This window comes from Rhea americana, unplaced genomic scaffold, assembly GCF_003343005.1.
Source record: "Rhea americana isolate MKP2758 unplaced genomic scaffold, rheAme1 scaffold_52, whole genome shotgun sequence".
In the NCBI taxonomy this organism is placed as follows: domain Eukaryota; kingdom Metazoa; phylum Chordata; class Aves; order Rheiformes; family Rheidae; genus Rhea; species Rhea americana.
Genome location: NW_028186668.1, coordinates 4,455,496 through 4,481,899, shown reverse-complemented (window position 1 = coordinate 4,481,899; position 26,404 = coordinate 4,455,496). Strand labels below are relative to the sequence as shown.

At 40.3% G+C, this 26,404-nt stretch overlaps 2 protein-coding genes across 3 annotated transcripts in view; one reads left to right on the top strand and one right to left on the bottom strand.

Annotated features, from left to right (window-relative positions):
* CARS2 (cysteinyl-tRNA synthetase 2, mitochondrial) overlaps positions 1-26,282 on the top strand; it is a 49,831-nt gene extending 23,549 nt beyond the window's left edge. Inside the window, exons 10-15 of the mRNA XM_085318137.1 lie at positions 4,241-4,379; positions 6,413-6,536; positions 8,676-8,774; positions 12,607-12,867; positions 18,347-18,832; positions 26,020-26,282. Coding sequence (XP_085174263.1) covers positions 4,241-4,379; positions 6,413-6,536; positions 8,676-8,774; positions 12,607-12,867; positions 18,347-18,421 — 698 coding nt within the window. The 3' untranslated portion in view covers positions 18,422-18,832; positions 26,020-26,282. The remainder of the gene's footprint in view (positions 1-4,240; positions 4,380-6,412; positions 6,537-8,675; positions 8,775-12,606; positions 12,868-18,346; positions 18,833-26,019) is intronic.
* NAXD (NAD(P)HX dehydratase) overlaps positions 19,896-26,404 on the bottom strand; it is a 49,826-nt gene continuing 43,317 nt past the window's right edge. The window contains exons 10-11 of one of the 2 annotated variants that reach the window (XM_085318136.1): positions 25,998-26,118; positions 19,896-22,131 (exon numbers count right to left, since the gene is read on the bottom strand). In XM_085318136.1, the coding sequence (XP_085174262.1) occupies positions 21,981-22,131; positions 25,998-26,118 (272 nt within the window). In that variant the 3' untranslated portion in view covers positions 19,896-21,980. Of the gene's footprint in view, positions 22,132-25,997; positions 26,119-26,404 lie in introns of those variants that run through there. The other variant, XR_014897437.1, reaches the window with a different exon arrangement.

The window sequence follows — 26,404 nt, the reverse complement described above, 5'->3', positions numbered from 1 at the left end:
GTCGGTATGTGACATGCTGTGAATCTTTATGGATGTGCAGTTCTTGGACTGAGAAATCTTCTTGCTTATTAATACCTTGAGCTGCTTGCAGGAACTATCGGTGTGATCTTCCTGGTGTAGCCTCACTCTTGTAAGGCAGACGAAGGCCTTAGGAATGCCTTCTGAAATACCTTCAGAAAGGTATTTCTGAAATATTTCAAACAATGAGATAGCAAGAGACAGCAGATTCTTGACTGCCAACCTCTACCATCATGTAAAGGGAAGGGCAAATTTTGGAGGGAGACTTGCTGCCGAATAAGCCCATGTTTAGGGTAGGAGAGGGGGCAAGCATTGGAGAGCGCAACTGCTGTGGAGTGAGGCAGCGGGGAGGATGGTATGCCTGGCTGTTTCCTCAGGGTCTCTGTCAGAGGACAAAATAAATTGTGAATGCATAAATGGCTCTCTGACTGCAGCTGGGGGCACTTGGGAGTCTTAAASAAATGCATTTTTAAAATGAAAAGAGAAAAGGATAAGACCTACAACACTATCATATATGTTTGTTTTGTAAACAAAAGCTGAATGATTAGAAATTTCTAAGATTGCCCCCAGGGCAAGGAATGGTATTGACAGATGYGCAACTGAGAGCTGCCTGCACACTCTTTACTACTGCTGGTGAACTAGCTGCAGTTGAGCCAATCTAGGAAGGACATGACAAGTTTTTGCTTTACTTACAGGTTAACATCTTCCTCTGATTAAAAACAAAGTGCTACCTGTGAAGTACAGGTGGCTTAGATAAAAGGAAACTGTGGGTGTTATATTAGAATATGCTGCCAGTAAGCCACTGAGCAGGTACAAATTGCTTGAAAGTCTGCTGCACTTGGCACATTATGAGGCAGGATGCAGTGCTGAATACAAGGCTGTTGACAGATAAACAGCTGAGGTTAGCTCCCTCTCCTGAGCTTTTTTTTTTTTTATTTTATTATTATTATTATTATTATGCAGTGTGTGTTCATCCTATCCATTTAGTTTGACTGAAAGATGCAGTTTAACTGCATTCCTCTTTGTCTTGCTTTCTGCGATTGGGGTTAGATTTAGTTCAGTTGGTTAGAGCGTGGTGCTAATAATGCCAAGGTCGCAGGTTCGATCCCCATACGGGCCACTCATTTGAGGGTTGGACTGGATGATTTCCAGAGGTCCCTTCCAACCTTACCAATTCTATGATCTATGATTACCTGAGCACCTTCTGTGTTCCTAATTATGTGATAACTTAGGTCACAGGCAAAGCATCTAATTAGAAGATGCTTGTAAGATGTTGGCTCTGCAAGTAACATTACTACAGACCATGAGATTTCGCTGATGTATCTCTTTCTCAAAATAAACTGGTCTCAGTCATCCATCCTCTGAGGAGCAAGCCGAAGGAGAGAGAAGCACTGCTCTCCTGTCTTTCACATTGTGTCTTTGCAGGGGGACCACTTCACTCATCACCTTCTCTATCTGCTCATAGCATGTGGAAAAACAGCCAGAGAGAAGGAGAAAGAGGGCCTGCTGTGCTATCCAGCAATGAATGGGCTTTTATCTATGTATTTTGTTGATAAGTTTGGTGGATCTCTGCTGTCCCAGAGATCTGGGCACACAAGCTGGAGCTCAGTGTCAGTGGTCTCAGTTTGGTGAGGAAGAATTAGTCTAGATTATTCTGAGTGCTGGGAGCAGTGACCAGACCTTTTGCTTCCACTGTGGCTGATGCCTGTAGCCATCTCCCTCTTAACCTAGATCATCAGAGTTTGGTACACTTAGGGCTGTTGGGAAAAGGTGTTTCCTAAGTGTATCAGGCAGCAACTAGAGCATGGTGCCCTACTATTAACATACGCTGCTGCCTATGCCTGCCAGGCTGCTTCTGGGTGCAGTTTAAAGTGATAGATGTCATCTCCAAGGCTCTATGGGACCTACCTATTAGTCACTGCTTTTCTTCTTGCATCCCACCAAAGGTGGCTTTGCTTTTGCTGTTACATGAAGGTGCTGTAAACTTGCTGTAGACAATAGGTTTCTGTCCAGAAAACACTGTGCTCATCTTCGGCAATAGGTTCAGTGAATTTGTGATTTTTTTTTTTTTTTTTTTTTAAGTGAGCTATAACATTTTGTTTGTTTTGGTCTTTAATTACTAGTAGGTCCTAATAAATGTTCTGTTATTTTGTGATTTGTTGATGCATTTGTTAATAAAGTAGTGAAGGATTAGTCAGTACAATGAGAATTTCTAGAAACAGACGTAGTTGTGCTGGACTGTGTGTTTGCAGTGACTGTAAATGGTAGTTTAGAAGAATGCTGTAAATCAGTGAGGAATGGCTTTAACCAAAGTGGGCTTCATCAGAATAAACTTTCAACAGGCATTCTTGGAGTTCCAGTAACCAAAGAGATCAGTTTAGTTATGTAAGTGGATATAAATGATCTCTTTCAATATCTTATCATTTTTAAAAGTCAGTACATCGGTCTTTTAAAAAGCTTGGTAAAACTTAATTTTAAATGTGATGTTAATGAGACAGTGATGCAGATTTTTAGTGGAACAAAAGAGGAAAATTTGACAAATACAGTTTCAGACCTTTGCCTTAGTTATGCTGGAGTAAATCCTATGGAAAGTCTGTTTAAATAGTTAGGCTTTGGGATTTGCTAATGAAACTAAGATCAGATCTCACATCTGGCTGCTTCTGCTCTCTTAATTCTATCCCCACACTCACTCTTCTCTAATGAGTATGTGACTGTAGTGTTGGATAATTGTGCAAAACAGCTATAATTTGTGCAGAAGCAGAACTGAGATGGCTGTGGAAACTATAGGTCATGCTCAGTGCTGATGAGATTAGGAATACAGTGTGAGCRTTACTTTAGATGTATGTTAGTGCAGAGATCAGACATAAAATGGTAAAGTGGTACTTCACTGGATGTGTACCCTTGAATGCAAGTAATTTAYTCTGATGTGGTATTGTAAGAAGGAATACATTTAAACTTAGGCCTGTCCTTGGTGGACACAACTTCTGCCGAAGTCAGGTGAACTGTCTTGTGTGAAGTCTGAATTATGTTCTGTTGCTGATCTTTTACAGTAAATTGTGCATTACTTTGTTAATAGAAAAATTCCCTAGTTGTGATGGCAGCTCTCAGTCAAAGTGCCAGTGGACTAGTCCAGTACTYGCACTTCTAAGGGCATAGGCAAAATGAGAGAAACACTGCTTAAATCTGCATCAGCAGAAGTAAATATTGGTAGTCCCCTAAGCTTAATTGGATAATAAAGCTAGAATCCCTTTGAATGTGGTAACAGCATCCATAACACTGCATCCGTATGCATCCATGCATACTGATGTTAGCAGGGGGAGTCTAATGTAGTCTTTCTAGCCAGTGGGAAAGGAAGCACTTTAGGGTTAGGGTATAGCAGATCTCATTGTAGTGTAGCACTCTACTTAGGATAAGGTGCAGCATTTCGCTTACAGTTTTCTTTCCACTGACTATAAAGAAAGCCCAGATCAGCTGGGCTTATATCTAAGTGTGTAAATTGTATGATGARTCCTATTCCAGGTACGTGCTTACAAGTTTAAGCAATTTATATTTTCTTTAGAAGYTACCTTAGAAGGCTAATATGGCAGTTCAGCCATGATATTGTGAATGAATTGTATACATAGTGCAGAATCTCAGCTGTGAAATTTAGGTGTATCTGCATTTTTAGATGCTTGTGAAAAAGGACTTTAACAGTAAGTGATGGCTATTCCTTATAGAATCAGTGTCAAGGATTAGSTATCTTTAGAAGTCTCCAAAGACAGATCATGCCTACATGAATTAGAATAGAAATGAAATTAAGAGGGAGATCAAAGGTGTATCTTCCATGCCTAAATCTGAGGGAATGATCAGAAATGTATCTGATCCAAGTACTTTGGAATAATGATTTGACAGAAAGATGCAGTACTGAAAAGAAGCTTAAAATTGTGTATCTGTTGCTTTAGTAAGCTTCCAAATGTTCTTCGAATCAATCTTAATTCTGTTTCACTAGGTTATACTTTGTCGCATTTAAYGATTGTCTTCTATATTCATTCCATTCACCTAGTGTGCCTGGAAAAACAGAGTACTTGCATCTAAATATGCAAGTAACTTTGAGAGAAGTCTGCAGTGACAAATAATAAAGMACTCATATCCTGGAATTATTGTTTCTTAGAATATTGTTCCTGTGTATGRTAGACAACATCCTCTGTGTCATAATGCCTGAATACAGTTTTTATTTTCTTAGCCGTAGAATTTAGTGACGAGACCATGAATGATGCAAAGCACCTTCTTCAGGCAATTTCCTCTTTTATTAAAGATGCAAATGCTTATATAAAAGGACAGCTGGTATGTGACCCTGTTAGGGAAGACATACTGTGGGAAAGGTAAGTGCRTTTCCTGTATCTTAAAGACTGATTATGTGAGCAGTAATTTGCAAATTGCTGACTGGCTCAGAGGGCTGAACTTTATAGCAAACTGATTGCTGTTCAAGAAGCAGAACAAGAAGAGGGACTGAGAAGCAGTGTTCCCTGCCACCCAGCACGAAGAGTTGCTATTTTTGCTTTTTTTAGCTGGCTGCTTTTCCTTAGTAAGTTACAGTTTGTTCACAGTATCTTTAACTTATGTTACTTATCTAGTGTGCCTGCCCTAACTTAAGCGTCTTTGCACCTCTTGACTGATGTAGAAGGAAAAGCTATGACTGATGTTATAAAGCGACTTGTGATGTAAATAGAACTGTATATAAGTAATTGAAGAAGAAAGAGAACAACTGGAAAGTAGTATGTTTCAGGCATGTGAGGATGTAATCAAACTAGCTGGCATTCTAGCATGGAGCAAAGGTCAGAGGGGGGTTACTAAGAAACTGGCCAAGATAGAGATGATGCAGGGAAAAATTAAATTACAGTTGGTGGGACCCTTGCAGTGACAAGGAGAATCTTTTTTGGAGTCCTTTCCACAAGTCAAATGTTATCTCAAAGTAGAAAGATGTGGATTGTATTRTGTGCAAAGCTGAGATGTATAGTGCTCTGGAATTAAGGTAGGAGAGGGGCTGAATCCTCTGAAGTGAYATACAAGCAGCTCTGTGCTATATCATGAGAGGGGGAATGCTCTGTGCTGTAGAAGTGAGAGACAGCATCCTTGTGGTGCACGCATGTCTTGGCAAAGAGCTTCTTGCTGTACTGACTAAGGCTTGTAAGGAGCAATGGGGCATGTTACAAGGGAGAGATGAGTTAACTTGCTCTTGCCAAATTTTATAACTAGTTTTCAGCAGGAGGCTACAGGAGACTTKCTGAGGAGAGGAAGAGTACAGAAATGTAGAATATGGGGTAGATGAGGAAGYTGAAATGGATTGTCAGTGGAGAACTTACAGGAGGGCAAAGCTTTTGTATCACTAARTGTAAGAACAACTAAATGGAACAGATCTCTTAATCTGGAAAATGATAAGTATTCAAGATAGAAGGGGAAACTCAGAGGAGAGCTTGGGTGGGAAAGATTAGAGTAGCAGCTGTCTGATACCTGAGAGGAGGCTGTCATTCTAGGCAAAAACTCCTGGAAAGAGGAAAAACAGGRTAAAGAAGAGCCCCAGAGTTACTTGGATAGTTTGAAGCTCCCCAGGTAACTGTGCTCTGTGGGTTTTATTGCAAAACAGTGTTCTCAAGTCAGTGGCTATAAACATTTGATTCATCTAGCTTTTGTACAAGAGAGAGCCGTGAGCGATTGTCATTGCAGCTTGCCATTTATTCCCTTGACTTCGCCTTCCACTTTTCAAACCAACTGTAGTGGTAATATTGGTTCTGTGACAACAAATACAAGTTGCCACTGGCTCTTGACTCTCTYAAACTTTTTTGCCAGAGCTTTCTGTCTTAGCCAAGTAGAGTGAAGTCAAAATGCTGGAATTCAGCTAGGCTAGGAAGTAAGAAAATAGAGCATACTTCTGAGCCAGTTTCTTCCAGCAGGTCATACAGTGCTGCCACAAGACTTCTAGCTGACCCTGGTTCAGCTCTTTTACCAAGCAGTGAAGCAGCCTGTGTAGCATGAATTTGGAAGAGAAATGCACCATTAGCATGAAAATAGGCTGCTGGAAAGAAAAACTTAGTGAAATTGGTTAATGTGCTTGAYTGCAACCTAATTTTCCATCTGTTTTAACAGATTAAGGCAAACATAACTCTCCCATTGTTGGTGTCTGTGATAAATGATGTATTTATTGAATGGATATAGCACTTTTTGACGGGCATAAGTTTTTTTTCCCTTGCAACTGAAAAATGTATTTTCTTCTGATCAGCGTCTCCCATCAAGGAACAGCTAAGAATGAAATGACAGTGTCCTTTAGATGACTCCCTCTGGCTGAATAGTTGATGAATTCAGCATACTGCTGGTATCTTGTTTGTCTTGTCTTAAATGTTACCTTTTTTTCTTGAAGGCTAGCCAACACAAAAGTAAATGTGAAGGCTGCATTTGCAGATGACTTTGACACCTCCAGGGCTGTTGCAGCAATTATGGACCTCATTCACCATGGCAACAGACAGCTTAAGGCTGTTACTAAGGTAACCCATTAGGATACAGAGATCAGAAAATGACAGCTGTCCACTGTCCTACTGTTTAATGCAGACAGATTAGTTTATTGTTCACACAGGAAACTGGCAGAAACAAAGCCCCATAAATTGTTGACCTTAATGGTACCCATTTGTCCTGACTGTATCACAGGAATAGTATACTACTGTCTTATGCTTCATTGTGTCCAAAGTATGTTTCTTTCCTGCTGCCCTATATAGTTCATACGTAAGGTTTTTGAAARACCTGAAGCCATTGCAACATGCTGCTAATTTTAATGCTGTTTTTATGTTCCTACTGCACTTGCAGGCTTAATATCCATGCATAGAAATTGGCTTAAGGAAAATGGATGGGGCTGGGGGGTGGGGAGAGGGTTGGTAGATGATCAGTTGCAGGTGTGTCATGGTGATGAATTCAGCTTTGAGTGAGTGACTTCTGCTACTGGGAGAAGTCAGTTAYAACAGTGGCCTCAGCATGCCTGCATGAGTCCTCATCTTCAGATAACTTGTGGTAAATTGAGGCCCTATTAAGGTCTCTTGATGCTGACACAAAAGAAGCATCTGGTCACGACAAGATCTGAGCAATAAACACAGTCTGAAGAACTTCTAATTCTGTTTTTGCCTTTTTTTGCTCAGGGTAGATTGCTTAGCCTTGTTGTTGTGCTCCTTAATTACTGGTTTCATGATGTCCACCATTTTTGTGCTGGAAAAGAAACACTGAGTGTACAGTAATAACTGATTTTAAGATAGAATTTACTGATTAGCTTAAAAATCCTACCTTCTACTGGCCATGTTTTAGCGCTAGTTTTATATTATCTCAAGCCTAAGGAGCAGCTTTCCATATATATATATGTATATATATATGTATATATATATGTGTGTGTGTATGTGTGTGTGTGTGTGTGTATGTGTGTGTATATATATATATATGTGTGTGTGTGTGTATATTTTTTAAAAATGTTTCTCTGAGCAAATCCCGGAGTCAAATTGGTTTGCAGTAGGGAACTATATAACACCATCACCACTCTTTAAATGAAGATATTTTTATTTTGCTAATTATTTTTACTCATTTTCTTTGAATACACTCTGTCAATCTTTTTATTAAGAATTGGTTGGAGTATCTGAAAAACAATTGACTCAGAGTTGGATCTTTCCTGGCTGTAATAGTTTTTTGAGTGCAATCCAGCTTTTTAAATTTTGTTTATTACTGAATGTCCATGTACTTCTTTTCTCTTCAAGAACTGTTTGAGTAAATTCATGTAAGCACAATACATTCTTCTTCTTAATCTTCCCATAATTCTTGTCTTAATTTGTACATTCCTGTTTCTTTTCCTCAGCAGTTCACTTCAGTTCCTTCCAGTTCAGGTCCTTTGCAAATGCTTTGCAAATGTCTGTGGCTTATCCCAAGCCCTAACAGAGATATCAGATAAAATCCAGTACCAGCTCCTAGTTTGGTTGTGCATGTGTCATTATTTCCCCTCATCCCGGCCGCCCCCCCAGACATCAGGCCCTTAAATCTCTTCCCAGAATCTGTCATTTAATCTTTTTTTTTTTCAAGAGGAATAAATTTAGAGGAAAGAAATAAGCATATGTGATCTTAAAAACGTGTTCAGCTACTGCTGATGGCTGGTGCTGGCAGGACATGGCCAAACAGCATAAACTAACTCAGTGCAGAGTTTACAGTATTTAAATAAGACACTCAGAAGTTTTGGGTTTTATCTTTTTTTTCTGTTTATTATATGGTCGTCCTTAAAGCTGTGATTTTGTTCCTTTATTTTGTTTCCATACACACAGCCCTTTCATACACAAGAGTGTTATTTTTAGGTCTAATTTACTGTGGACCTGTAATGTGTTGTAGTTCCATGCATCTTTTCTCCTTGCTGTGCATACTGATAATAAGCTCTTCCTCTGCCCCATTTACTTCAATCTTCCTGTGTGTTGTAAGGGGAATCACTGAAACGTGCTTTTATATCTGTGTAAAAGTTCCCACCTGGGCAGGTTTTACTGGTAGAAGTAGGTCTCTGTAATTGGCAATAGTTTTCCCTTGTGGACTAGCCTATAGATAGCTGCTGAGTTTCGCAATATATTTTAACTGAACAATCTCTTCTGATTTTTTTTTTTTTTTTTAAACAGGAAACTGGATCTCCTAGAAGCTCTGTTGTGTATGGAAGCATGATTTCCTATATAGAGGGCTTTTTTAACGCCCTTGGAATGTCCTTTGGAGAAAAACAGGTACAAAGCATTTATTCTGTATGTGCTATGGTGTAGTAACAGTGCCAGCATTATTTTTTATGGAACACTTTTTGAAAGTGTCAGATATGAGAGAGTTATTTATGAATTTAGTAAATCTTTCTGCATCACTTGCAGTTCCTGCTCTCCTAAGACATCATAGCATTTGAGCAGTTAGAACAGAACAAGGCAAAATGTGGGCTCATTTCTTTTATATACTCCTCTGAGACTTGCTGCAGCAGTCATATTCTGCAAATGAAAGTTTGAGGAATGAAGCAAGAAAAAGTTGTTAGTGAAGGCCTTTTAAGTTGGTACTACTAGTTATCTGGTTTTCCCCTGCTGCCTTTTTTTTTTTTCACATGGTTGTGTCCAGGCTGACTTTGACAGGTACTTCTGAACTGTGCAGCTGGCGGTAGGGTTCTGTTCCTCTGCAGAAAACCAGGGTGCTGGGAAAGGGGCTGCTCTGCTTTGAGYCAATACAGGGTGAGGGGAACAAAGCGGAGCACAGAGTGCTGCATGCTCTTCTGGGCTGTGGGGCCTGGAACAAAATGTCTTGGAGCATGAAGGCAATAGGAAGGGCAGTGGTGTGTTGTAGGCCTTGGAGGAGGCAATTAAAGCATGATGCTGGACACGTGGTTGAAGGGACGGTGGCAGTTAAAGGGCTGGCAGCAGCTGGGAGCCTCTGAGCAGGGAGGGGAGATCTGAAGGCRCATGGCCTGGACTGTGGGGAAGAGGGATTGCAGGGGACCAGGCTGCAGGGAAAGGCAGGGCTTTTTCCGGCAGGGCGTTGCACCCAGGTTGGTCGCCAACCTGGCATTCAATGTCAGTGTTGAAAAGGTGGGACAAAAATGAGTATTGTATGAACCAAATGATAAATACAAAGGCAACATCCTAACAGTATGTGAAAGAGAGGCAGTTTAAGTGAGGAAAGATGTTGGAGCTAGCTAGAACTAGCAAGCTGTTCTGTGCTTGTCTTCTGTAGGTTCATTACTCTGGAGCTGAATGGAGGTTGAAAACTTTATTTAGGAAAAACTGTTCCACCGGAAATTATTGGCTAGGGAGGGGGGAAGAGAATAATAAAAAAAAAAAAAAAAAAGAACATAACTATTTATTTATCCTGTGAAAATCAGACACTGTATGGTAATAAATGCATGTATTCCCTTTACTTCTGTAAATTTTTTTAAAATTTCTTTCAAAACAGCTGTTGCATATGATTTGCCTATTTGTTACTCCTTACAACCCATGCATTTGTCATGTTTAGTTTTCTGTGACATACTGAACGCTTCTATTTATGTGTAAATTGGATGTAGAAGTCATTCCTCTGAGTTCTGGGCTGTCTGTACACTGCTGAAATAAGTGCCTGAATACTTTTCTTTTTTGTGTGCTGTGGTAGTTTTTCCAGGGCATCAGAGTCAGCAGAAGGTGTGGGTGTGAGGCAGACTTGGGAGGAACAGTGTATCAGATTTTTCTGTCTCTCTCTTTTTAATTTTCAACATAGAGCTTTCTGATGTCTCTTTTTTACAAGGTCCTTGGGCTACCACAGGCTAGTAAATAAAATGGGCCAGAGTCTGTTCTCTGACCTTGAGACCAGCTAGGACACCTCAACTCACAGCCTGGCAGCTAACACTTTTTCGATCTCCAAAACAAGGTAGCCACATAACACACAGCTTATCGTGGATGAYCCCTAAACTGTCCAAATCTGCCAAGTGCACTATTTGTCTGGAAGAGTACTGACCTGGCCACTTCTGTGCTAGCAACTTAATACAGCAGCTACTCGGAGACAGTATTTGGGCTGTCTCTGATTGGGCCCTCTCTATTTTAGGWTGGGATTCATCTGAAGTAATTAGCCTTATAGTCTAATGTAGAGAGACAGGTTCCTCTAAAGGACAGTTCCTCTCAGTCTGATGACTGTATAAAGATCCTTCTGTCTTTCTCCATTGGCTAGAGAGGGAGCCCAGACAACCACAGGTAGATGAGACAAATCTATCTTAAATTTCTAACTAACAGGATATAAGGCTAGGTAAACATCTGTCTCTTAGGCAGTCTTGCTAGTTATTGCTGGGGAGTCTAGCTGATGAGTGGAAACCATCATGACTGGTCAGAGTTAGTGAGCAAAAAGATTTTTAGCTGTGCTGAAAAGATGGGTATTTGAGGTAAAGAAGAGATCAAACAGCTGATTGTATTTGGGATAGGCAAGGACCAAGTTTCCATACAAAGCATGCTGGATTTGTTGGTACTACAGAAGAAATTACTGATTGTACGGACTCTCAGAGCCAATGTTTTACACAGAAATCGTGTCAGTTCGTGTTCTAATGCTGTCCCTCCTTTTGGAGGTTCTCATCCCTGTCTCCTGAGGAGGGGCCTGGTTTGAACGCTGGCTGTGGTTTCGGTAGAGACATGTCGCTTATTTCCTCTCATCATTCACCTTTGCTTCTGCATCAGTGTATTTAGCATGCTCTTCTGTCCCAGGTTACAGTGGAACGTTTCAGGCACTTGCATTTATTACCTTCTTCAATCTCATAAACTTCTTTAGTATGTTTGCAACCTTTTATGATTGTTCAGACCATGGAGCGTCTCAAACTCTAGCCCTTATATGGTCCCCCTCACCTCCTCCTCTTTTTACTTGTTTGCCTCAGTCAGTGACCTTTGAAACTCCTTCCTTTCAATTCCAGCCTGCTGCTCTGTGACTAGACCCAGTCCCTCTGGCTTTAGTTACTCTGCTGCTCTTCTGCTCCRAGGCAGGTGTCACTGCCAGCTATTTTACCCTCCAGCATCGGTGTGCTTTACRTTTCACTGCTGCATTGTCTGCTCCCCCTCTCGTCTCTTAGACATAAAATCCTGTGGCCGTGCTTTCTTGATTGTTGTGGGTTTGTCCTTTTCCTCCTGCTTTAGGAGTTTGCCTCTAATGAGAAATAGGAGTGTCTTCCCTATTGAGAGTGAGCCCCTGAACCTCGCTGTGTCAGAGCCAAGCGTTTCTCTTCTGGTAGCACCTGAGCTGCTCATCCTAGCAGCCATCAGCATGGGAGCCTAGGAATAGAGAGGCAATTTGCTTCCCACAGTGTTTACATTCTAGACKTCTGTCAAGACGCAGTAGGGCAGAGGTAACTCTGAGGCTGCTCGAGAGGGGAGAGGGCCAACTAACAACTGACAAACATGCAGTCTGCACAGTGACTGGTTCTTAGTTGGTCCAGTTTTGCTGGCTGGCTGAAACTTGAGGAGGATCAGATAAAGTTCTGCATATTTAGGGTGGTTTTTCCACAGAGTTTCCAGGTGTGAAGAGGAAAGGTTAGTCTAGGGATTTAAAGCAAAAGTACTTAATAGTCTTCCTTGTTTGCATTTCTTGAGGAGGGTGTGGAGTTCAAAAACAGRACATGAGACTGGTATGCTCTTCAGCTCTGCAGAAATTTACAGCCTAGGGGCTCTGAGCTGGAACCTGCGTTTTCATTCCTGTCTGACAGCTGTTAGCAGGCTTTTCTTCCATTAATTTGTCTAATCCCTTTTTAAATTTATGCATGCTTCTGGCATCCAGGGATTTCCTGTGGCAATGAGTTCCACAGCTGAATTATGCAGCATGTTATATTGGCATGGGTACCCTTTGCTCTGAGATAGACTCTTTCCTATATAAGAATATGCTGAACTACTTTGAACGTGCATGGTCATACTGTACTGTAACTTCTGTCCAGCGTTAGTAGGGAGTGTGATGTTCTAATTATATCAGTATAATTGAAGATGCACAACCAAGAGAGGTAAGAAGGCCTTGGTATGTGCTACAAAACTGTGATTTTTTTTTTAACTTACTTTCAGATGTTTTTAAAACAGCRTATTTGATTTATAGGTTGCTCTGGAAGGAGGAAATTCAGCTATGCTCTCTAATGTGATTGATGAGCTTGTAAGCTTCCGTACGAAGGTGCGTAATTATGCTCTTGCTCTGCCTGAAGCAACAGAAACTATGCAAATGGAAGGTACCGTGGGATCAAAAGGATCAAAACAAGAACAGAAAGAAAAGAGACAGCAATTAATGCAGGAGAGAAAACCCCTCCTGGAGGCTTGTGACCATCTGCGTCAAGACCTTGCAGCTTTTGGAATCCATATAAAGGTACAAGATAGTTACTGTCTTTGTGTGACTGTCARTATTTTTTTTTTCCTAAGGATTTAATTTTGCCCTCCGTACCCTTTGTCAGCAGCTTTTAGTATTGTGTCCTGCTCCCTATATGACTGCAATAACAGGAGGCAGTAATTAAGCTCTTGCCTGATTGTACTGCTAGCCTTCTCTTCTACTACCCTTCAACCACATGTCTCCATGCAAGCTATACCTACTTTTGCAATTACTAAGGCAGTATTACGTAGCCACTGAAAATCCCATCATGTTCAGAAATCCTTAAGTAGCCTGAGTTTAATCCAGAAGAAAGGCTAGCAGTAATGTGTGAGGTTTTGAAAAGATTGCAGTGGAACTGAAAAGTAAACAGATAGGTTATAAAAATATCACCTCTTCCCCATATTCACCCTCCAAAAAGCAAAATCCTCGCAAGAAAGCCTCTTTCTTTGATAGATTCATTCCTAATTGCTTTGCTTGATTCCTGTGTGAATCCGCTTTCTACTCTGCTTTCTACTTTTAGTCCATTACTAATGCCACTGTTATTTTTCTTCTTTCATTGTCCCAACCATGTCTTACCCTCAAGAGAAATCCCTTCATTGGTTCACTGTCTCCTCCTGGTTTCAAGATGCTGCATTATCTTCTTCAATGGGCCCTGCTTCTTCCAATTCCTCTTGCTTTGCTGCCCTTCTCACCTTCAGCCTTTGTTGATTCAGTGTTGCTCCTTATGCTTAGAGTAATCCTCTACTCCCTCTTCAGTTTATGCTGTTCTTTTTTTTTTCTTTTTTTTTTTTTTTTCTTTTTTACTTGCTCTTGACTTGAGCTGTGCATAGTCACTTTGCATCAGTTTACGAACGGGAGTATGAAAAGCACAATTCCATCAAGGAGTGACAGCATACATCCATGCATCTCCTTTAATTGCTAAATGTGAGAGCTGCCATTTCTCAACACATCTATTAAAAGTGAATGTGAAATGTGGTCAGATGTTTCATGATTTCACATAAAGGCGAATGTGCTGATATTAAAAGAGGTAAGGRGCTGAAGCATGCTGGTGGTGAGCTACAGCTGTGAAAGCAAAGCAAGACTGGGAAGTTAGAACAACTGCTTCCATAACATGTCTGTAYATAACTCAATCCTCAGCATCACTTATCTGCTGGGAAGATTCCCAAATCCAAACAGAACTTCACTGAAACAAAATCTTCGAGAAAAAGAAGCCCTTCTGATCTGTGTGGCAAAACAGCTGCAGTCCCCTGCCTCTTGAGGATTTCTTTGCTTTGTTTTGTTTTGTAGATGATCTACAGCCATTTAATAACCTGCTRGAAATTGGCCTTAACCAGGATTCAGGCCCTTCAATTTATTTAATTTTTTTTCAGTATTTCAGTTTAGCTAATATTTCAGTTTGTTTAGTAGCCTAGAGCTCARCATAACCTATCTCCTGCTTGTCCCAGGAGTCTACTCCTGAAGACCAGGCATACRCGTGCGTGTGTGTGCATGTGCACACATACACACATGCATGCACACACAGTGTAGRTCCAAAGCAGAACTGCTTTCCTTGCTGCTGCCACCTAACAAGTGAAAGTCTCTGGCCTTCCAGTGACCCTAATTTTTCCTGTGAACTATAGTAGAAATCCAGCATCCTCTGTTTCAGTACTTAGAGCTCCCTTCTAAATGATTAAATATGGCAGTACCTATCTTGTRGGCATTTAATTCCTTTGTCTCACTCTTGAATTCAAGCAGAACACCAGAGTTGCATTGCTGTAGTGTGGACATGCAAGATATGACAGCACACAGTCTTTATGAAGTAATACAAGTAAAATACATAATTTCTGTTTGTTACCACCGCAACAATTAATACTGGCAGTCTTAAAGCTGTCCTTTCATTGCATGGCCTCGGTTCCACTATGTTTGTGTCCTATTTCTGAAGCAAGGATGAGAAACTSTGTTGAAAGATGTAGCACTGTTGGAAAGACACTGCTGGAGAAGACTGGGCAGGCAAAGCACATGAAGTTCTTTTTGTCACTCTCGAAATTAAGAACCCCAGAGCAAAGCCAGGTTTCCTAAAGTACTGCACCTCTGGATCTCATCCTCAGCCTGCTCTCCTGAGAGTACCTGTACTTYCTTGCTCTGTCCTAAAGCTTCCCAACCATCCTCTGGCCTCCTGTGTCCTCCATCTGTTTGTCTGGGCTGATTGACTGGTTTGTTTTGGCTACTGCCAACTATGTGATGGCAACACAGTGGCTGGGTTTTATTTGCCTAGTAAGCAGCTGAGGAAGTAATTTGAATTGCTTTTTTTTCCTACCCAGCCACTGATTTTCATGAAACTTTTATGAATGCCATGATACATGCTCTAAGGGATCTGTTAACTTCACAGAATCAGTAAGGTTGGAAGGGACCTCTGGAGATCATCTAGTCCAACCCCCCCTGCTCAGCAGGGTCACCTACAGCATGTTAGACAGRGTTGCATCCAGGCGGGCTTTGAAGATCTCCAGAGAAGGAGACTCTACAACCTCTCTGGGCAACCTGTGCCAGTGCTCTGTCACTCTCACAGGGAAGAAATTCCCGCTCACGCTCAGGCGGAACTTCCTGTGCTTCAATTTCTGCTCATTGCCTCTTGTGCTGTTGCATGGGACAACTGAAAAGAGTTTGTCCCCGTCCCCTTGACACCCTCCCTTCAGGTACTTGTACACATTGATAAGATCCCCCCTCAGTCTTCTCCTCCCCAGGCTGAAGAGGCCCAGCTCTCGCAGCCGTTCCTCACAGGGCAGGTGCTCCAGCCCTCTGATCATCTTTGTAGCCCTACGCTGGACTCTCTCCAGTAGCTCCGTGTCTCTCTTGCACTGGGGAGCCCAGAACTAGACACAGTACTCCAGATGACACCTCCCCAGGGCTGAGTAGAGGGGCAGGATCACCTCCCTCGACCTGTTGGCAACACTCTTCCTAAGGCACCCCAGGAGACCACTGGCCTTCTTGGCCACAAGGGCACATTGCTGGCTCATGGTCAAYCTGTCATCCACCAGCACTCCCAGGTCTTTCTCTGCAGAGCTGCTCTCCAGAAGGTCAGCCCCTAGCCTGTAGTGGTGTCTTGGGTTTTTTCTCCCTAGGTGCAGGACCCTGCACTTGCCCTTGTTGAACCTCAGGAGGTTCCTCTCCACCCAGCTCTCCAGCCTGTCCAGGTCTCTCTGAATGGCAGTACAGCCCTCTGGTGTGTCAGCCACTCCTCCAGGCTTGGTATCCTCAGCAAACTTGCTGAGGAGGCACTCTGTCCCTTCATCCAGGTCATTGATGAGTAAGTTGAACAGGATGGGACCCAGTCCTGAGCCCTGGGGGACGCCACTAGCCACAGGCCTCCAACTAGACTCCATGCCACTGGTGACAACTCTCTGAGCTCTGCCTTTCAGCCAGTTCTCAATCCACCTCACAGTCCACTCATCTAACCCACGCTTYCTGAGCYTCTCTAGGAGGATGTTMTGKSAGACAGTGACARAAGCCTTGCTGAAGTCAAGGTACACAACGTCCACTGCCCTTCCCCCATCTACCCAGCCAGTCGTTYCGTCAGAGAAGGCTTTGTTAAGCATCAGATTAGTTAAGCATGATTTTTCCCCGTGGTGAATCCCTGCTGGCTACTCCTGATCACCTTCTTATCCTCCATATGTCTGGAGATGACATCCAGAATGAGCTGTTCCATCACCTTTCCAGGGATGGAGCTGAGGCTGACCAGCCTATAGTTGCCTGGGTCCTCCTTCYTRCCCTTCTTGAAGACTGCAGTGACATTGGCTTTCTTCCAGTCCTCAGGCATCTCTCCAGTTCTCCAGGACTTTTCAAAGATGATGGAGAGCGACCTGGCAACATCTGCCAGCTGCCTCAGTACCCGTGGGTGCATCCCATCAGGGCCCATGGATCTGTGGATGTCTAGCTTGCCCAGAAGATCTCTAATCCTATCYTCCTCAACCAAARGAAAGTYCTCCTTTYTCCAGTCTTTCTCTCTTGCATCCAGGCTCTGGGATTCTTGAGGGCTGCCCTTAGCAGTGAAGACTGAAGCAAAGAAGGCATTCAGTAATTCTGCCTTCTCTGTATCCCTTGYYACCAGGGCCCYTGCCCCATTCAGTAGCGGGCCYRCATTTTCTCTAGTCTTCCTCTTGCTACTGATGTATTTGAAGAAGCYCTTCTTGTCCTTGACATCCCTTGCCAGATTTAATTCCAAATGAGCCTTAGCCTTCCTCATTGCATCTCTACMTACTCTGACAGCATTCCTATAATCCTCCCAAGTAGYCTGTCCCCTCTTCCGCATTCTATATGCTTTYTTCTTCTGTTGGAGTTACTTGATATCCCTTTATCAAATGTGGTTGAAATCAACCAGCATGTTCTACAGTTAATGGATAGGAGGGAGGGAGACCAATAGAAGAGCCTCATTTCCATTAAAAGCCTGATGGATTTGGACTAGTGGGAAAGAGTTGGCTACTCTAAAGTGTAGGTGGCAAACTAGAGAATGCTTCTAGGTTAATTCAGTTAAAAATCAGCTTCAAAGAGAGGCTTTCTCCTTCAGTTTATAACTTTATTATTTGTTACACTGGTTTCTCCTTTGCTGCTGCTGAGTGTAGATGCTGATGTGTTTGTCTGAAGTTACAAAACTTGCAGCAAACTGAACAAACTATCCATCAATCTTTTCATGTGATTATAACTGTGTATTAAATGCAAACTTATGTAAGATAATCTGTGCTGTTAAGAGAAAAATGGAGTAGTAAGATACTTAAGTATCAAAAGTTKTCACTTTAATTGTGCATTCTACTTCAGTCACTTTTGTAACTTAGAGCTCATTTAACATTTTAGCATGTTAAATATTTGTTTTAATATTCAATTGTTGAAAATGGAAAAAAAAATCAAACAGCTAGATTGTAATAATTAGAAATGACCAGTTTGACTGTATATTCTGTCAAAACTGTGACAGTAGTCCCTTACAGATACAGCAACAGACTACTATCATTCTTAAAACTCAGTGAGACCAAATGTGTTAGGTAATTTATTCTCATGTACTGGCCCTAGAAGAGAGATGTTTTTCCATATACAATAGAAGATTTAACATGAAAATTCACTGACTTTGTGAGTTTCAGAAGTTACTCATCTGAGACATCATACGCCTGCTGCAGCATGCTGTACGAAAGCATTTACATTTGTTCTTGTAGTGTTTTTTTTCCTTCTGAACTGCTTGGGGAGAATCATGAGTATTAGGAGTGAAGGTGTTCTGTGAAGTGGTATCATTACCGTTTTTTGGTTGTGTTTTTTTTGCCTAACTAACTTGATTAATAGCTTTGCTATATGAAGCTTACTTGAAAACTGTCTTTCACATATATTTAAAGACAAAAATGCTCCACACTTATTTWTATCTATCTGGTATGTTGCAGGACATACTGAACGGGATTTAACCAGATACAGGTACCTGCATAATCTCAACTGCTAGGATTAACCCACTTATTTATTCTTACAGGACAGAACTGCTGTTTCAACCTGGGAAATTGTGGAAGGAGAGCAAGCAGAGCAGAAGAATGAGAAAAAAAGCTGATCCTTCATTACTGGACTTTTTTTGATTGCAATTGCTTTTGGAACAGTTGTAAATATTAATAATTTCCAAATAAAACCTTCAGAACAGAATGGCTAACAGACATACAACGTATTCTGAACAAAAATGCTATGCTGTTATTCAGTAGATATAAGAACTTAGCTGTTACTTCGACTCTCAGTTGGCGTGCGTGAGGTGGAGGCTCTGCAAGCATCCAAAATACACTGCAGTTCAGAAGCAGTGGAGCATCAGAAGCAGTGGAGCATCGGTGTTGTCTAACACATGCTTCAGTATATTCCAATGCAGAAAATGCCCCAGGCTCGATTGCTACCTGGTCTGCATTTGCACACAGTTTTGCTGAGCTGGCCGTGAGAACTAAAACACAGAGGCAGAAACTTACACCCACCTCTGCAGGTGAGAACACTAGTTCAATTATAATTTATTTTATTAATAACTTAATTATATTTTCTCAGGCATAGGAGGAGATCTCTCTTTGAGACTTGAAATATTTTTGTGGTGCAGTGTTTACTCTGAAATTTTTAACCATATTGAGATGCTAACCATCTACCTTAAGTCTTACAGTTTGCTTTTGCACAAAGTACATTGAGATTTCCCTAACGCTGAAAGCACAGCATGTTTAGGATCAAGCCATCAGAACTGGAAAATAATATTTAGTATGTTTAGTGTATAACCTGTTTGGTTATTAATTCCTCTGTAAAGTAATCTGCATCTATTTCAGAGGTGAATGAAATCAACTGTAATGTACTTGTCCAAGACTAGACAAAGGACCAAGGACAAGGGAAGGTCATCAGTTTGGATCAGTGTTAAGCATCAGTATTGCAAATAAAAYGGCTCTTACACATTGTGCATTAAGGCATGCTTTTGCCTGCATGGATTTTTAAGCAAGTTGCTTAGACTTTTTTGTCTTTTTTCCTTTAAAAGATTAACTGGCTGGTGTGGATGCAGGGAGATGCAGAGAATGAGCCTTCTATGTTAGAAGGCTATTGCCTTCTATATAGCTACATGCTATTGGCTGAATTTCTGTGTGGTATGGACTCCTCTACTGGTACAAATACTTTAATGTTCAAATCAATTTGTAAAAAGATGGGGAAAAGAACATGGGCTCATATATAAGAAATCATTTTGAAAATATAGTTCCCACAAGTAATCTGTTCAGAAGAATAAAAGCTTTCTTTTATATGGTTGAGAATAAAATCTGTAGTTGTGGTTCTGCTAGCTTTGTGGTTACCACTACTTCAATAGAAGGCAGAGGAACTCTTCATTATGAACACTTAGGTAGATGCTTATTTTTACTGTTCCTATTTTAAATTTATTGGCTGTATTCTATGCACCAATAATAAACTAGAATGAATGACAAACATTTTCCTTCCAGCTGTCAGGTCAGCCTTTGTGGGAAATACAATTAYACCACCAGACAGAGTTTGGTGAAATATAATTAAACCAGTAACACACCAAACACAGTATGCACCACAGTTTATTTGCTATATTTTTATTTCCTATGGAAAGAAAWTGCTACATTTCCAGAATGTTGTAAAATTAAATTGTAACAGTTTGTTTACATTGGTGAATAACAAAGTTACAACTTTTAGGTAGATTTAAAACCAACACCACAGATTGAAATCTGTACTGATTGCAGTTAATTGATTTGGCTTTGCCTACAAATGCAATTTTGAAATAAAACCATTGATGTTCCAAATACCAAAATGTTCATTTTTATAAAGAAATGCAGTAGCGGTTTTAAAATCAGTTTTAACTTTATAATTTTATTTAGAAGGATTCAGGCTTCTCAAAGAGTTTCAGTGGCAGAAACAACAGTAGCGTATCTTCCCCAAGGATGTTAGACAGTTTACAAAACTGCTTAAATTAAACACTGAAAATCCAGCTCTTATGAGTAGACAGTTGCTCAAATCTAAAAAGTTTGTGAACCCTCATAGATCAAAATGAGCAAATATTTAAAAACCTATTTTAAAAATAGGTAGCTGGTTTTAAAAGAAAAACAAAAATGTATTGGGGGTGAGGTAGTAGTCACAGTGCATCCAGAAGTATTAATTACAAGGGCAGGAGGGAAATATTCAGAGCAGCYTTTATAATTTCAGGTGTTTTTTGTGACAAGCTATTGCAAGGTGTGAAAACACAATCTGACCAGTATGCATRACACCATATTCCAATCTAGTATTAGATCACTGAAAGAGCGTTTGAAATGAATACATAACATTATTTTAATAACTAGCCTGTTYCTGTACTAATCCACTTTCTAACCTTATTGATGTTTTTTGTAAACGTACTTTGAATGAATGTGCCCCTCTCTCCATATTGGTTCAATCCCTATAATCTTAGACTGAATTGCCAAAAAATTTTAAGAAATGATGATGTGCAAAAAATCCCACTGAACTTTCTCTTTGCAACAGTCATCAGCTCTGCCAATGAGCCAGATATGGCCATTACATTAGAAATAAGTGCTGTCTCTGTGCTGATATTGATGAGAGCAAAAAGCCTATAAACTCAGTTGCTGAAACTCAAGAGCTCAAGCCCCCTTCCACTGTTTTTCTAGTCCTACCTTCAGCTTGCAGTATATGATTGCCTATGTACACCAAGACTGTACAAATAAATAGGTGTGGCTGTCTGCTTTTGTTTGTACAATTAATTTTTTCTGCTGGTTGACAAAGAGCCACATATACACATGTGCACCGATGGTCTCAGAGCTCTAGTTCAGCAGGCAATTTGCACTATAGCAGCACTAAGTTTCTCAGCATACCTAGTACCAACTTTTGCAAAAGATAATTTCACAGAGTTTATCATATTCAGTTCTAAATGAGTTGAGAGCAGCTGAAAAAATATAAAGTAAAACTTTCTCAGATAAGAACAATTATTGTTTAATGCTAATATACCTATAGTACATCCTTATTCTGCAGTGGGGATTTTTTTTCAAAAAAAAAAAGTCAATCCATATTGCAGGGGGGGATGTATTGTCAAAATGAATGCTGCCTCTGGGACTGGGAATGGACAAAGGCAACTAATTATATTCAAAATCTAAAGCAATTCTCATGCATTCCCTTTCTAAAGAGGCTTTTTTTTTAATTGACTATATTAGCATGATGAAAAATGAAGTGCAATAGCTAATTCTAGACATAGTCTAAGAATGGAATCAATGCAACCTTGGTGTGAGCAAAGAAATTGAACTGAGCTGGTGGAAGTTTTACTTTCATCTAAATATCAAGTGCATTTTTTGCAGTTCACACTTTAGTTATTGCTCAATAACTATGAAAAAGAACAAAGGAATACTTTCAGTTTAGTTTTATTATATTAGAACAGATCTGCAACTACAGCTTATTTCAGCCAAAACATTTTTGTATTCCAAACTCTTAAAAAATATCTACATTAATCATATTTTTCTATTCTTAAAAATAAAAAAAAAATCTACCTAGCATACCAATGCTGCTACAGCACTTGAAAGGGTGCATTACTTATGTAAATTCTACTGTAAATGTAATTATTCTTGCAGTCATTGTTCTTCCTTTTCTTCGTGTCTGCTGCTTTGGCTTCAGGTTTCAAAAAGTTTGTTAAAAGCTGTTCCAACTTCTGAAACCATATCAGAGGCAGTCATTGAACGTCCAAATTTTTGAAAGGCTTGGTTGTTACATTGCCTTGTAAGAGAGCAAGCTCCAAATGCAGCCACTAGAAACGGATTTTGACTAGAAGGGAAAAATAAATAATTATAAACAAAATTTGAACATATTTTTCTAAAGCAGAGTCCCGTGCTATTCCTAARGCTAATAATAAGAGAGCTGCAGGTGAACTCAGTTCAACTGAAATACATGATATAGTGGCATGTAATTCAGCATTGATACCACTTGCACGCACAAAGTTGGCTACTATACTTCTGAGATTCTTCAATCCCTCTACTTTTGTTGCCATGGTGGACATGATCTTAGGACCCATACGTGTTTGTCAGCATTGTAGGGAAGGTCTTTAAGTAAGATTCTTGTATTGCAGAGCATCTTCAGCTGATTTTTTTTTTCTAAAAAATACTTCCCTTCCCACAGCATAGCACATGACTGAATGAGAAACAATAGCACAGCTGAAAGGTGCAAAARAAAAATATACTTGTTAAAAACGGGTAAACAGGTGTTCCATGTCTAGTTTTACCTATGTAAAATCTCTTCCTTTCCTTCAGGGGGATACTAAAGTCTCACCTAGCAGTCTTAACTCCCTTTCCTTCCCTCTTATCGAGTAACAGCATAGTTTTATATGGCACAATTGCAGACAATAGGCAATTTCACATAGGGCTACGGGCACTGCTCTGAGGCAGGACAGGGTGACCAATGTGTAGCTTCAAGCTATCTTTCRCCTCATGCAAAAATGAGTCTCTACTACGGTGCTCTGAGGTCCGGCACGCATCCTTCTTCCCCACAAAGAGCCTGGGAGCTTYTTTGTGATGAGCCTGAATCCCTTTTGCACTTGCACTGGTATAAGAGTGCTTAAAAATGGAGTGGCTCAGACAGTGATCCCTCATCTAAGGTGGCCTACAAGAAATACACTTTTCTTTCTCTGTTGCCTTCTGCTTTAACTTCTTAATTCCCTGTCAACACAGGCAACAGAGGGGGCCTGCTCTCAGAGATGGCACTGGGCTCAGGCACCACCAGGTTGGCCCCTTAGATGGTCAACAAGAAGATGCATAAATACCTCAGTGACTGCACTAAGGGTCATTGTATTTCATTAGATCAGCTTCAAAGGGGTGCAGACAACAGCAGAAATTAAGGCTGCCCTGCAACACATTTAAGAGCTGCCAGTGATGGCAGCACTGAGCTGCCTCCTGCAATGCACCTTCTCACAGCTCAAGCTGGAGGAGCTGTTTCTGCTGCCCTTATGGCACCAGAGCAAAGTCAAACAACCGCAGAATAAATAAGTTGCCAGCTGTGGGCTTTGGCTGCTGACTGCTTACAAACCACACAAGGCTCAGTCCAGGCTGGATTACAGTTGGCCAAAAGTCACTACAGACCTCCTGATCTCTGTGCAAAGTACCAGTTTTTTAAAGGATTACTATATAAAGCACAGGCAATGCAGAATGTGGTTATTTAAGCTTAGGTGTTAGCAGGGCAGCTTCTTTCTCCTCAAAACCAGCAACTTCATACACTCATCAAGGTGCAGGAGTGAACATTTAAGTCATCTTTAGAGTCACAATCCTGCATGTGACTCTTCAGAGTCACAACTGTGCATGGACTTTTGGGCTCAAGACAACTTAAGGTTTTGTACCTATTTCTAAGGCTACCAAATAACTAGTTTATTACATACCATATTCCATCACTTTAGCATCCTGCCTATTTACTAAAGTGAATCCTACGTGCTATACCATTAAAATCCTTGAATGCCAAAGCAATCTTAACCTATTTTAAGATCGCCCTTTGTACAAATCCATTTTGAAACAACCCAGCCAGCCACAAGTGTGGGAGGACTAGCAGACTGCCTACAGTGCAGTCTAGCAGCTGAGGCCTTGACTCACTGAAGTCAAACAGCTTCTCCTTTCCTGAAGTATACAAGATAAGAAAAGCATTGCAGGTTTTTGAGAAAGGTCACCTTAACAACGCTGCAGGAGGCACAATGTAGTGCTGATGCCAATTAGATTCTCCCACTTTCTTTCACCTACAAAGTAAAGACAGTTCTGAGGGGACTGTTTGGAAAAGCCACAGAAGCCCAAATCAGGAGAGCAGCACCAAAACATCTTGGAGAACATGATCTATGTTTGTTAACTCTGCAAAAATCTGGTCTGAAGTTGCAGTTACTCCTTTAGYGGCAGCAGCAACTTCAGACACACAAACAAGCCTGGTTTCATCTTTCATTCTGGGCATGTCAAACTTCTCAGCATGTTTATGTCTGGTTCAAATGGTCCCTCATTCTTACTGGGGGACCTAATACCACTCTCTAACAGTAACCCAAGCACAGATTAGGTAACTCTTATGGATGCATGTATGCACCTGCATATAGCATCTGAAAGATCACAACACATCTCTTCATTCCTGTAATGGCAGCAAGAAATGATATCATTAAACAAAAAGAACCACCACCAGAAAAAGCAAACAAATTATGGTGAGCAAAATGCAAACTTAGAAAAGGAAGAAAATAAGAAAGGAAGTTCAAATGTTCAGGAATACAGCAATATTAATTGGAAAGTCTATGAAAGAACTGAATTAAAAGGAGAAAGGGAGCAACTATAAAGACAACACATAATTCTTAGTATATTCTGGAACAACAGATGACCATTACATCTGGAATTTAGCAAACCAACTAGAGAAAGATGAAAACAGGAGCAAGGATCTGATGATTGCTGCAAACAGCCACACTAAGTGGCAAAGCAACAAGACAGAACTCAGATGCACAAAGAACTGGATAGAAGCTCTGAAAAACAAGAACTCCAACAAAAACAGTAAGTCAGCTATATGCCTTAGCTTGAATACTGTGTTCAGCCCTGGATATCTTCTCTCAAAACAAATACCCCTGAGATTGAAAGGATTCACAAAGGAATGAAAAGATAWCTAGAAAAAGAAGAAACTGCCATATGAGCAAATAATGAAAAGAAAGCCTTGGGAAGAAACAAATAATAAAATGGTAATATCAAAGCAAATGTTTTCATCGAAGAAAAAAAACACTCCAAATTGACTTCTCATATAATCTATGATCTCATATACTTAAAAAAAACTAGAGGAAYATGCAATCATATTAAGAGCTAACATATTTATAAGTTACACAGGAAAATCTTTTTACTTGATGAACAACCTCTGGATTGACAGACAATAAATTATTGATAGCAAGAGTGAAGCAATAGATTTTTTTTWAAAAAAGGAGCATTTAGACTAAGGAGAACATCTATAGCTCATTGCTTAGGATAGAGACTGTTATTTCCTGACTGCATGTGACACTGTTCTTTCTGATTTTCTTCAAAGCAGCTACTTTCACAGAAAAGCTACAGGGCTATATAGACCAACTAGTCTGACAGGAATTGACATAATTTAACAAGAGAGCTGACAGTCAGCTGCAAGTGCAAGGTTGCTTTATGTATGAGCAAACTGCAGTGACACTTGTCCCTTTAAATAGCTACCCTCTTTGATATTTTATTTACAAATCTCAGCTTACACAACTTACTGTATTCTTCAGCTACAATGCAAGATAATTCATCAAATTACAGAAATAAAACTAAACGACAGCTTTCTGTAATATAGAGATATTACTACTGGCAACTGCCACTTACTTAGTCTTCATACTTTCCACCCAGATTCAGTTATTTTGAAAATCCACACCCCATAAGTGTCCTTATAACTGAGCCACATTCACATTCCTCTTCTGCCTCAAACTTGGAAGATGTTAGATTATTGAAAAAAATTATCATATTAAAACAGGAACATTTACACTGAGTCCTCTAGAACATATATTTTAAGAAGTACATGTTTACCTTAGTCCTAATTACTCCCATTTCATTTGGAAATTTCTATAGCAGATATACAACAGTTGTCATAGAGGAATACAGACTGACAAGAATTAACAAGTTATTTATTAATATTCATACCCATTTGTTTTTTCTGCTCCAGCAAGAAATGCCCAGTGTGCTAAGACTCCAAGAGAACCTGAAAGGAGGTCCCCCTGTCCACCACATCTCCGGCTGCTTCCTTCGTGACTGCATACAAGTACTATGAAGAAACAAAACCAAGAACAGTCATGTTCATTTTTCCTCCATTTACAATGACACCACCGTAGTTGCAATGGCTAATGTGTGAAGAAACCCACAGAAAGAAGCACATACCGAAACATACTGCTCTTAAAAAAATAAAAATGCATTAGCATTTAAAAAATACTTTTCTAATCACTTTTCAATCCTTTATGAATAACTTCTCACAATGTATACATAATACTTTTTCCAGTTTATTCAGACTGCATGGAAGACTCAGTCACTAATCAATTTAGTGACTCATGTTT